Consider the following 11,253-nt stretch of genomic DNA (forward strand, 5'->3'; position numbering starts at 1 on the left):
TTTTGGGGACATGGAGGTGGGTTATGGGGACACAGAAATGGATTATGGGGATGGGGAGATGGATTATGGCTATGTGGGGTCTTTTTTGGGGCCGTGGGAGTTTTGGGGCCGTGGAGATGGGTTATGGGGATGTGGAGATGGATTATGGGAATGTGGGGAGATTTTGGGGGCCCATGGGAGTTTTGGGGACATGGAGGTGGGTTTTAGGGACACGGAGATGGCTTATGGGGCCATGGGAGTTTTGGGGACACCGAGCTGGATTTTGGGGCCCCAGGGAGGCCTGGTGGGATCCCGGGGCATTCCTGGTACGTGGCTGTTCCCGCAGGATGAAGGAGTGGTGGGTGCAGGTGGGGCTGCTGGGGGTGCCCCTCCTGGCCGTGTACCTGCACCTCCCCCCGCCCCAGCCCTCCCCCCCTCTGCGCTCCTGGAGAGCCTCCGGAACCTTCTTCACCTACAAGGGCTGGAACATCTTCTACAGAGGTGATGGGATTGTGGGATCGTCGGGATCATCCCGCTGGAGAGCGGGAATAGGGGCCCTGGGGGTGTTCCTGAGGGAAAATCCATCCCAAAATGGAATGGATCCAAGAGGAGCCACTACCTGGAGACAGTGGGGCTGGAGCAAAGCACTGAGTGCCCCAAATGGGATTCACATCCCCCATCAGACCCCAAATGGGATCCACATCCCCATCAGACCCCAAATGGGATCCACATCCCCATCAGACCCCAAATGGGATCCATGTCCTCCCTCAGACCCCAAATGAGATCCACATCCCCCTCAGACCCCAAATGGGATCCACATCCCCCTCAGACCCCAAATGGGATCCACGTCCCCCCTCAGACCCCAAATGGGATCCACATCCCCCTCAGACCCCAAATGGGATCCATGTTCCCCCTCAGACCCCAAATGGGATCCACATCTCTCCTCAGACCCCAAATGGGATCCACATCCCCCTCAGACCCCAAATGGGATCCACATCTCTCCTCGGACCCCAAATGGGACCCACATCCCCCTCAGACCCCAAATGGGATCCACATCCCCATCAGACCCCGAATGGGATCCTTGTTCCCTCTCAGACCCCAAATGGGACCCACATCTCTCCTCAGACCCCAGATCGGATCTGTGTCCCCCCTCAGTCCCCAAATGGGACCCACATCCCCCTCAGACCCCAAATGAGAACCATGTCTCCCCTCAGACCCCAAATGGGATCCACATCCCTGTCAGACCCCAAATGGGATCCACGTTCCCCATCAGACCCTAAATGGGACCCACATCCCAACTCAGACCCCAAATGGGACCCACGTCCCCCTCAGACCCCAAACTGGACCCACGTCCTCCCTCAGACCCCAAAAGCAGGACAACCCCAAACCTTGGGGAATGTCTGTTCCTGTCCCTCGGGGGTGTTGGGAAGGATCCCAAGAGCCTCTGATGGATCCCAGCATGGAGGAGATCCCAGGAACCCTTTTTTCCCAGAGCAGCAGTTGCTCACCGAGGCAGCTCCAAATAATTTGGGATCAATAAATCCCTGGATTCCACCACGCCCCCGCTCCGGGTTTCCCACTGGGAAGCTGTGGTGGGAAGGAATCAACCCCATCCCTGGTTTTGGGGGGTGCGGGGAGAGGCGCCTCCGTGCCGTTGGGCGGGACCCAAAGCCCATCCTGGAAGGGAGGAATTCCATGGGAATTCTGTGGGAAAAGCTGATTCCCTCCGCAGACTCGGGCGGCGCCGTCGGAAGCTCCGACGTCGTGATCCTGCTGCACGGATTCCCGACTTCCAGCTACGACTGGAGCAAGGTGAGGGCAGCCGGGGGCACATCCCGGGGGGATGAGTCAGCCCCGCTCCAGAGGAGAATTCCCGATTCCTTCCGGAGGCCCCACTCCGGGATACCCGCCCTGTTCTTCCTCTCCCAACAACCCCGCACGGGATCCAAGCTCTCCTCACATTCCCACGCTCCATCCCAAAGCTGGGAAAGACCCACAGCTATTTACTGGAGAGGGTTTGGGGTTTTTTGGGATGGTCTGGCTGTTTATTGGGAAATTCGGAGCTCCTGCTGTTTTCCTGGAGCTGGAAGATGCTCCCGGGGTGGAGCAATCACCGGATGCTCTTTCTGGATGCTTTTTTAATGGATTTCTCCCTCTTCCCAGATCTGGGAAGGGCTGACCCAGCGCTTCCACCGGGTGATTGCTCTGGATTTCCTGGGATTTGGCTTCAGCGACAAGCCCGTGAGTATCCCTGGGAGAAGGATTTTCCTGGATGCTTTCCAGCTCCAGATCCAGGCATTTTGGAGCCCAGTTTTCCCTCCATTTACACCCGGAAAAGAGATAAGACGTAGGATAACAGGGATCAGTGGGAGGGATGGGGGAGGTTTGTGGTGGGCCCTCACTTGGGTTTGATGATCCCAAAGAATTCCTGGATCCCTTTGGAGCACGGACAGTGTGGACACCACCGGTGATCCAGGACATTCCATTGCTCAATCCAGGATCACAAACTCCTGCTTTCCATCCCATTTGGGGGTTTATCCTCGGATTTGTGGGGTTTGATGTGATCCCAAAGCATTCCTTGATCAGTTGATATTTCTCCATTTGGGGCTTTCTACTGGAATTTGTGGGGTTTGATGTGATCCCAAAGCATTCCTTGATCCCTTTGGAGCATGGACAGAGCGGACACCACCGGTGATCCAGGACATCCCATTGCTCAATCCAGGGTCACAAACTGTTGGAATCAGTTGATATTCCTCCATTTTGGGCTTTCTCCTGGAATTTGTGGGGTTTGACGTGATCCCAAAGCATTCCTTGATCCCTCTGGAGCATGAACAATGTGGACACCACAGGTGATCCAGGACATCCCATTCCTCAATCCAGGGTCACCAAATCCTAGTCTCCATCCTATTTGGAGCTTTTTCCTGGGATTTCTGGGGTTTGATGATCCCAAAGCATTCCTTGATCCCTGTGGAGCATGGACAGTGTGGACACCACCGGTGATCCAGAACATCCCGTTGCTCAATCCTGGATCACAAACTCCTGCTCTCCATCCCATTTGGGGGTTTCTCCCAGGATTTGTGGGCTCAGGCTCTCACCAGGGCCCCTCTCCCGCTCTTCCAGAGGCCCCACCGCTATTCCATCTTCGAGCAGGCCAATGTCGTGGAAGGGCTCGCGCGGCACCTCGGCCTCCAGCGCCACCGGATCAACCTCCTGGCCCACGACTACGGGGACACGGTGGCCCAGGAGCTGCTCCACAGGTCATTCCAACCCCTGGCACCCCATGGACACCATTCCAACCCTTGACACCCCATGGAGACCATTCCAACCCTTGACACCCCATGGAGACCATTCCAACCCTTGGCACCCCTTGTAGTCCCCACGGAGACCATTCCAACCCCTGGCACCCATTGTTGTCCCTATGGACACCATTTCAACCCCTATCATTCCTTGTTGTCCAACCCATTCCATGGGTTGGAACCACCCATGGAGGTGGTTCCACCCATGGCACTCCTTGTTGTCCCCATGGAGATGATTCCAACACCTGTCATTCCTTGTAGTCCCCACGGAGGCCATTCCAACCCCTGTCGTTCCTTGTTGTCCCCATGGAGGTGATTCCAACCCATGGCACTCCTTGTAGTCCCCATGGAGCCAATTCCAACCTCTGTCATTCCTTGTTGTCCCCATGGACACCATTCCAACCCCTGTTATTCCTTGTTTTCCCCATGGAGACAATTCCAACCCTGGCACTCCTTGTTGTCCCCATGGAGACAATTCCAACCCATGGCACTCCTTGTCCCCATGGAGATGATTCCAACCCCTGTCGTTCCTTGTAGTCCCCATGGAGACAATTCCAACCCCTGGCACTCCTTGTTGTCCCCATGGACACCATTCCAACCCCTGTCATTCCTTGTTGTCCCCATGGAGATCATTCCAACCCCTGGCACTCCTTGTAGTCCCCATGGAGACAATTCCAACCCCTGGCACCCCTTGTTGTCCCCATGGAGGTGATTCCAACCCCTGGCACTCCTTGTTGTCCCCATGGAGACGATTCCCAGCAATCAGTGGGATCCCCCTTCTCCTCGTCCTTCCCAAGGCTGAGAGCTCTCAGGGTGTGTCATTCCCGAGGGTCCCATCCATCCAAACCCCAGCAGGGATCCAGGGATGACCTGGCCCTGTCCACGTGACCTCCTGGGCGGTCATTCCTTGGATCCTGGAGAGGTCTGGATGTGTTCCACCTTCTCCTCTGGTGTCCCCAGGTACGAGCACAATAAAACCGGGAGCATCCTGATCAACAGCCTCTGCTTATCCAACGGAGGTGAGGATCGCCTGGAAAAGTGGGATAGGGATCCATGGGATTGGGATCCATGGGATAGGGTGGCCTTCCCATCTCCCTCGCCTGAATCCCAAGGGAAGTGCAATTAAGGTGCCGTGATTAGGAGTCCAATCCTGGCTCCCTGTCCCACATTCCATGGCCCCACGAGGACGGGGAGGGACCGGGAAGTGGGGAGCAAAGCACTTATGGATTTACAGTTCTGTTTTCCTGCCTCCTTCCAGGGATTTTTCTGGAAACATACCACCCCAGGTTCATCCAGAAGGTGAGCTGCTCCCCTCTCTGTCCGGCCTGACTCCCAGTATCCCAAATAAACACCCCTTGGAGCGCCGGTGTCCCACCAGGAGACCTTGTGGGCGTCTCTGGGGTTGGGGAGTTGTGGGAAAAGCTCTCCCCAGAGACCTGATTGATCCATGTGTCCCATCTCCTGTTTTCCTTGCTCCTCAGCTCCTCCAGGAGGGGGGTTTGCTGTCCCCCCTCCTGCTGCGCCTGATGAACTTCTTCTTCTTCTCCAGAGGGTGAGCTGGGAACAGTCCAGAGGGATGGGAGCCGAGCAGGGAAGCGGGAATTCGAAGGGATTGCTGGCTGGGAGGGTGGGGAGGGGCTGGGATGGATTTCCCAGAGAAGCTGTGGCTGCCCCTGGATCCCTGGAAGTGTCCAAGGCCGGGTTGGAGCAACCTGGGATAGTGGAAGGTGTCCCTGCCCGTGGAACTGGATGATCCTTAAGGTCTTTTCCAAGCCAAACCATTCCATGATTCCATGAACTAGCAGGTGTTGGGGCAGGTGAGGGCATTCCCTGGCACCAGCCCAGGCGAGATTTTCCTCTGGATTTGAACCTTGACCTTCCAGGCCATTCCCTCTCCAGGCTGGGCTAATAATAAACCACCACATGGCTTTTCCCCAGCTTTCCTTCTCTCCCACAAGAACTGGAATTCCACATTCCAGAGGCAACAAAACCCCACCCGTGCCCTGCCTTTGGCTCACAGTCAGATTTAGGGATTTTTCCCAAAAAAAGCCCTCTCCAAATTCCCTTTTTTTCCCAGGCTTGGAGCAGTTTTTGGGCCCCACACACAACCCTCGCAGGCGGAATTCTGGGATATGTGGACGGCGGTGCGGAATAACGACGGGAATCTCGTCATGGACAGGTAGGTCACTGGGAATTCCTGCAGGAGATTAGTTGGGACACCCGCTACGAGAATCCCAGAGCTCATCCAGGCTCTCCAGAGCCTCCAGCTGCTTCTGTTGGAGCCTGGGAACATCTTCATCCCCAAAAAAAAAGAGCTGGGGTGTGATGTGGGAGCAGGATTTCTCACTGGGATGATGCAGGGCAGGGAAATAAAGTTTGGAATTGGATCTGAGCCTGGAATGATCCAATGTGAGAATTTTTTCATCTTTGGAAGTCAAGGGCTTGGATTTGGGGAGGTGGTTCAAGGACTGGAGATAAATCTATGACAGGTGAACAGATCCCTTGGGATTGTCCCAGGAGAGTTTTGCCTCTGGATTTGAACGTCCTTGATCTTCTGGGCCATTCCCAGAAGTCCCAGTGCCAAATCTCCAGTTTAGGAGTTTGGGAGTTTTGGAAGGTCCTGCTTGCTCCAGTTTGGGAGTTTAGGAAGGTCCTGTTTGCTCCAGTTTGGGACTTTTGGAAGCACTGTTTACTCCAGTTTGGGAAGGACCTGTTTGCTTCAGTTTGGGAGTTTTGGAAGCACTGTTTGCTCCAGTTTGGGAGTTTTGGAAGCACTGTTTACTCCAGTTTGGGAAGGTCCTGTTTGCTCCAGTTTTGGAAAGACCTGTTTGCTCCAGTTTGAGCAGTTCATGTTTGCCCATTTTGGAAGGTCCTGTTTGCTGCAGTTTGGGGCTTTCAGGAGGATCTCTTGGCTGTGAGCTCAGCGTCCCTGTTCAGCGTGTCCTTCTCTCCCTTCCTCCCCCTGGAAGAATCGAGTCACTGAACTCCAGGATGACGCTGTGGTGGTGCTGTCCCAGGGAGATCCATGGGAGATGCAGATCCCCCCTCACCATCCACGGCCCTGGGAGCAAATCCCAGGCTGTGCCGCCCCTGGAATGCCCATAACCAGGGATTTCTCCTCAGTGTTTTGCAGTACATCAACGAGAGGAAGCAGCACAGTGACCGCTGGGTCGGGGCTCTGGTGTCGACCTCTGTGCCACGTGAGTAGGAATCCCTGGAATCCCTTTCTTTTCCTGCTTGGGATCGGTGGGAACTGTCCCCTTCCGCTCCTCGCCGGAGCTTCCCGTCATCATGGTGATGGAGCTCCAGTCCAGGGGGAACATCCCAAACTTCCAGCTCAAGGCTCAGCCACGCCTTGGCAAGGGAAGTTTGTCCCACTGAGCAGAGCGACATTCCCTGAGAGGCTCATTCCAGGTGCTGCTCCAGGGAAGTTCCAACCATGACACCGGAGGCTGTTGGAGCCCCTGGATTGCTCAGGGCTCCGCTGGAAGCTTCCCAAGCTCCACGTGAGGGGGGAATTCAGCCCTTGGCTAAATTTAGGGATGTCCTTGGGCGTCAATTCCTCGTTCTTCTCTCTCCCAGTGCATCTCATCTACGGCCCCCTGGACCCCGTGAATCCACACCCGGAATTTCTCCAGCTTTACAGGTAAGATCCCACCCACCACTGAGTGGGAATGTGCCCCTGGGGCCTCATTCCAAGGGATATTTTGGCTGCCTTTCCCTCCAATCCCGTCCTCACAGAGGCTGTTCTTAATTCCCACCTGGACCCAAGCGACTCCAAGTCGGAGCCTTGTGCAGTTTGGGAACTGTTTCCCTATTTTAGGCACCAAAAAAAAAATAAATCACAACTTTCAGTCAAACCAGCGACACGTTTTAAAACCACAGGAGAGAAGATTTAATCCCCGAGGGAATTTTCTCCTCCAAACTAACCTGGAGGAAATCCAGCACTCGGAAGAGTGGCCAACTGTGGCTTTTTTTGATCCCAAATCCACGTTCTGGGTGGAATCCCAGTCCTGCCCTCCTCACCGGTGGCACCGGGCCGAGCCTGCTGCTGTCCCTGTGCTTAAGCTTAACTAACCTTGCTCCACTCTTCCCACAGGAAGCTGCTTCCCATGTCCACAGTGTCCGTGCTGGACGACCACATCAGCCACTATCCCCAGCTGGAGGATCCCACAGGATTCCTGAACTCGTACCTCAACTTCATCAACTCCTTCTGAGCTGCTGCCGCTCCAGTTCTCGCCCTCTGCTTCCCAGTCAGGCTTTGGGGGGCAGGAAAAAACCTTGGCTTTACCTCCCAGAGCCAACACTTTGAACTCAGGGCTGCACTCGGGCAGTTAAACCCTTTGGAACATTGGGAAAACATCAGGGAGGTGTGGGAAAAGCAAAGAGTTCCGGGATGCCAACAGCTCTCCCACCTTCTGGACCGGCCTAACCCTGGATTTAGAGATGAACTCAGCATTAAATCAGTGTTTCTTCCTTCCTTCCTCACCCTGGCTTGGTAAAGAAACACCAGCTCAGGAGCAGAGAGGTCCCTGTGTCCCCTCCCCTTCCCAGTTTTTGCTATGGGATGTTTCCCATTCCAGCCCAGTACAGGCTGCACCGGTGTTGGGAATTACCTGACATAAATCTGCCTCAGGAGATGAAGTTCCATCTCTTTTGCACGTGGATTTTCCCACCAGGAAGAACCACGAAGACACCGTCAACCTGCAGGTTTCCCTGTGGTTTTTTACCAGCCTATGTTGGGAATTTAATTTGGGAATAAGGGGCTTTTTTTGTTGAACAAAATGGGCTGGTTTTTAATTTTCCTGCGCTGAAAACCAGGCAGAACCAGAACAAGAAATTTCTATTTTATTAACAGCGATTCGTAGGAACCCCGCTGCTCCAACCAGGGTTTATTTTCTGGTAATAAAAACTGATTTTGGACAAAAAAAAAAAAAAAAAAGAAAAAAAAAAAAAAAAAAGCCTGACTCCCGTTTCCTCACCCACCTGCACACGCCCCCCTTTTCTCTTCCCATAAATTAAGTGGGAATGTGCGAGGGACACGGAGGGAAGGGGACGTGGGAACGGCCAAGCCACCGAGAATGGGACCTCGTAGAAAATATTTTCCCAGATTTTGAGGAATAAAAACCACATGCAAAAGGACAAGACAGGCCTCTCCAAGGGCGGGTCCCGGCTCGGCCTCAGCCCACGGCCGCCAGGATGACGTCGACGGCCGCCTCGTCCTTGCTCCTCACCGTCACCTGCATGGTCACCCCGTCCCCCAGCGCCAGCCTGGCCCTCACCAGCACGTCACAGCCGCCCCTGTACACACCTGGGGGGGCAAAGACAGGCAGGGCTCAGCTTAGGAGAGGCTCTGAGCCAGGCCTAACCCAGCAGCTGACAGCAAGTCACTGCCCCGATGGGTCGCTCCGATCCCGCGGAGCTCCAGGGTTGGGGGGAGAGGGGATGGGAAGCTGGGAAAGGCCCTGGGGAGGCTGGTGACAGTGGCCCAGGTGTGCCCAGCAGGGCAGGAGGCCACTGGCACCTGGATTGTGTCAGGAATAGTGTGGCCAGCAAGGCTAGGGAAGGGATTGTGCCCCAGTGCTGGGACCTGGTCCCTCGGTTCAGGAAGGACACGGAGGGGCTGGAGCATGTGCAGGGAAGGGAAGGGAGCTGGGAAGGGGTTGGAGAACTCCTGAGGGAGCTGGGGGGGCTCAGTCTGGAGAAAAGGGGGCTCAGGGGGGACCTTCTGGCTCTGCAACCCCCTGACAGGAGGGGGGAACCAGGGGGGGTCGGGCTCTGCTCCCAGGGAACAAGGGACAGGCCAAGGGGAAACGGCCTCAGGCTGGGCCAGGGGAGGGTCAGGTTGGGGCTGAGAAGGAATTTCTCCATGGAAAGGGTGGTGAGGCCTTGGAACAGGGTGGAGTCCCCATCCCTGGAGGGATTTCAAATCCCTGTGGAAGTGGCACTTGGGGACATGGTCAGTGGTGGCCTTGGCACTGCTGGGGCTGGTTGGACTCCACGATCTCAGAGGGCTTTTCCAACCCCAGTGATTCCCTGATTCCAGAAGCAGCTGTGGGTGCTGCAGGGCAGTCCAGGATGTATCTTTAGTGACAGGACCTTGGGAAGGAGATGATCCTGGAACTGCCCTTCTGAGATAACCCCGGGCAGAGAATTTATTTAGGTGTCTGCTCTGAAAGTTCTCAATCCAGAGGATTCCACGGGCAGAATTCCTCCATTCCCAGAGACAGAGGGCTCAGCCTGAGCACATCCAAGACAGCAGGATCCAACTTACTGCTTCACTGCAGCCTTTCACAGGGAAAAAAGCCCCTCTTTTCTACAGAGCAAAAGCTCCCAAAACAAGAGCAGAACCTCCCAAATAATTTCCCTTCCTTTAGCAGAAATCTGTGGGGACGTGGAAACGTGGGATCCAGCAGCAGGGAACACTCACCAGCCAAGTAGAGCGTGTGGGAATTCTTGTTCTCCGGCACTTTATCCGACCTCTCACAGGGCTGCATTCCCAGGAACTTGACGATGTTGTTGACAGCTTCTGCACTCAGGGATGAAAAAAGGAAATTACCTCCAGGTAATTCCCTAAAAATATATATATATCCCAGCCTGGCAGCTTTACCCCCAATAAATGAGGGACCGTCTCACCGTCGAGGGTTTTGATGGAACTGAGGGCAAAGGTCTCTTCCTTCTCAAAGTCATCTCCCACTTCTTCCCAGGCAGCTGCAAAGTTGGGCTTTAAAACCTTCTGGATGTGGTCGGACACGGTCACTTCCAAGTCTTCCAGCTGAGGGGAAAAAGGGAGGGAGATTTTCGGGTCAGTGGCAGGAAAGGAGCCTCGCCCTGGGGAGGGAAAGATCCAGCAGCGTTTTGCCAGGACAGCTCTGCCGTGCCTGGCTTTAATTTTGGGAGAAGCACGTGACAATGGCTCCTAAAAATGGGGAAAAACTGGGTTTATTCTGGTCATTTGTAAACATGAAAAATATCCACACAGAAGGGACTAAAAGAGAACAGAAAATCAGGTTCACTTGATGGCTTAAAGCCCTTTATAGCCTTCACTGGGCATCCACTGGGAGAGATTTCCTCAGGATCCATGGAATCACACTGGGCTGGGTTGGAAGGGAACTGAAGGATCATCCAGTTCCATCCAGGGACACCTCCCAATATCCCAGGTTGCTCCATCCAGGCCTCGGACACTTCCAGGGATCCAGGGGCAGCCACAGCTTCTCTGGGAAATCCATTCCAGCCCCTCCCCACCCTCCCAGCCAGCAATTCCTTCCCAATATCCCATCCATCCCTGCCCTCTGGCACTGGGAAGCCATTCCCTGTGTCCTGTCCCTCCAGGCCTTGTCCCCAGTCCCTCTCCAGCTCTCCTGGAGCCCCTTTAGGCCCTGCAAGGGGCTCCAAGGTCTCCCTGGAGCCTTCTCTTCTCCCAGCACTTCCTGACACCTGACTTCTATTTCCATGATAAACAGAAGCGCAAAAGCTTGGGGTGGAAAGATTGATTGTGAAAACAAACAGTGGAAATCATTCCTTCCTTTTTTTCCCTGCCTGTCCCCACCAATCCTGTCTCCACAGGGCACTAAAGCTTTGGGCAGAAGTCAATTTTTGGGGGAAGGATCCAAAACGACAAGTTTGGGGGTATTTTGGCGTTCCAGGCAGGAACATCCTTCCCTCCCAGCGACTCCAAGGTCCGAAAGGAAACCATCCCACGTGTATTCCCAACTAATGGCAAGGGGAAAAGGAAGCAGAGCCTGGACTCACCACATACTCATCCTCGTAGCCATCCTCCTCCGGCACCCCCGTGTTGGGGTCACAATCCCGCACCGTGAACTTCATGGTGCAGCTGAAGGTGCAGGACACTGGGAAGCAGAGAGAGAAATCCGGGATAATCAGTGCCAGAGCCCTCCCTTCCCAAAAAAAAACCCCCCAGAGACTGGAATGAGTATCCATCAGAAATATGGTGATTTTAAGGGGAAGGCCAAAGGGC

General features: G+C 54.8%; 2 protein-coding genes across 3 annotated transcripts; one reads left to right on the top strand and one right to left on the bottom strand.

Moving 5' to 3' along the window:
- Window positions 1-295: 295 nt before the first annotated feature.
- On the top strand, window positions 296-8,198 carry MEST. Of its 2 annotated transcripts, none has more exons than XM_027631740.1 (11): window positions 296-480; window positions 1,712-1,791; window positions 2,143-2,220; window positions 3,130-3,236; window positions 4,236-4,294; window positions 4,534-4,574; window positions 4,757-4,827; window positions 5,353-5,454; window positions 6,399-6,475; window positions 6,858-6,921; window positions 7,375-8,198. In XM_027631740.1, the coding sequence occupies exons 1-11, from the start codon at window positions 327-329 to the stop codon at window positions 7,490-7,492; spliced, it is 951 nt and encodes a 316-aa protein (XP_027487541.1). In that variant the 5' UTR covers window positions 296-326; the 3' UTR covers window positions 7,493-8,198. The 2 variants fall into 2 exon arrangements, with proteins under 2 accessions (XP_027487541.1, XP_027487540.1); XM_027631739.1 differs by having other exon boundaries at window positions 298-480; window positions 3,100-3,236.
- LOC113940584 (coatomer subunit gamma-2-like) lies at window positions 8,106-11,162 on the bottom strand. The gene is made up of 4 exons (XM_027631741.1): window positions 11,028-11,162; window positions 9,912-10,050; window positions 9,706-9,804; window positions 8,106-8,586 (listed from the first exon to the last, which is right to left on the bottom strand). The coding sequence occupies exons 1-4, from the start codon at window positions 11,100-11,102 to the stop codon at window positions 8,456-8,458; spliced, it is 444 nt and encodes a 147-aa protein (XP_027487542.1). The 5' UTR covers window positions 11,103-11,162; the 3' UTR covers window positions 8,106-8,455.
- Window positions 11,163-11,253: the final 91 nt, after the last annotated feature.

This window comes from Corapipo altera, unplaced genomic scaffold, assembly GCF_003945725.1.
Source record: "Corapipo altera isolate COAL_440 unplaced genomic scaffold, ASM394572v1 60589, whole genome shotgun sequence".
NCBI lineage: Eukaryota > Metazoa > Chordata > Aves > Passeriformes > Pipridae > Corapipo > Corapipo altera.

What these genes read in the sequence shown, in the direction of transcription:
- MEST (XM_027631739.1), top strand. Translation starts at nt 327, where the DNA reads ATGAAGGAGTGGTGGGTGCAGGTGGGGCTGCTGGGGGTGCCCCTCCTG. An exon ending in CTGGAACATCTTCTACAGAG is followed by an intron (nt 481 to 1,711) that starts GTGATGGGATTG and finishes TTCCCTCCGCAG; the next exon opens with ACTCGGGCGGCGCCGTCGGA. An exon ending in ACCCCAGGTTCATCCAGAAG is followed by an intron (nt 4,575 to 4,756) that starts GTGAGCTGCTCC and finishes CTTGCTCCTCAG; the next exon opens with CTCCTCCAGGAGGGGGGTTT.
- LOC113940584 (XM_027631741.1), bottom strand. Translation starts at nt 11,102, where the DNA reads ATGAAGTTCACGGTGCGGGATTGTGACCCCAACACGGGGGTGCCGGAG. An exon ending in GCTACGAGGATGAGTATGTG is followed by an intron (nt 10,051 to 11,027) that starts GTGAGTCCAGGC and finishes TTTTCCCCTCAG; the next exon opens with CTGGAAGACTTGGAAGTGAC. An exon ending in TTCCATCAAAACCCTCGACG is followed by an intron (nt 9,805 to 9,911) that starts GTGAGACGGTCC and finishes CCCTGAGTGCAG; the next exon opens with AAGCTGTCAACAACATCGTC.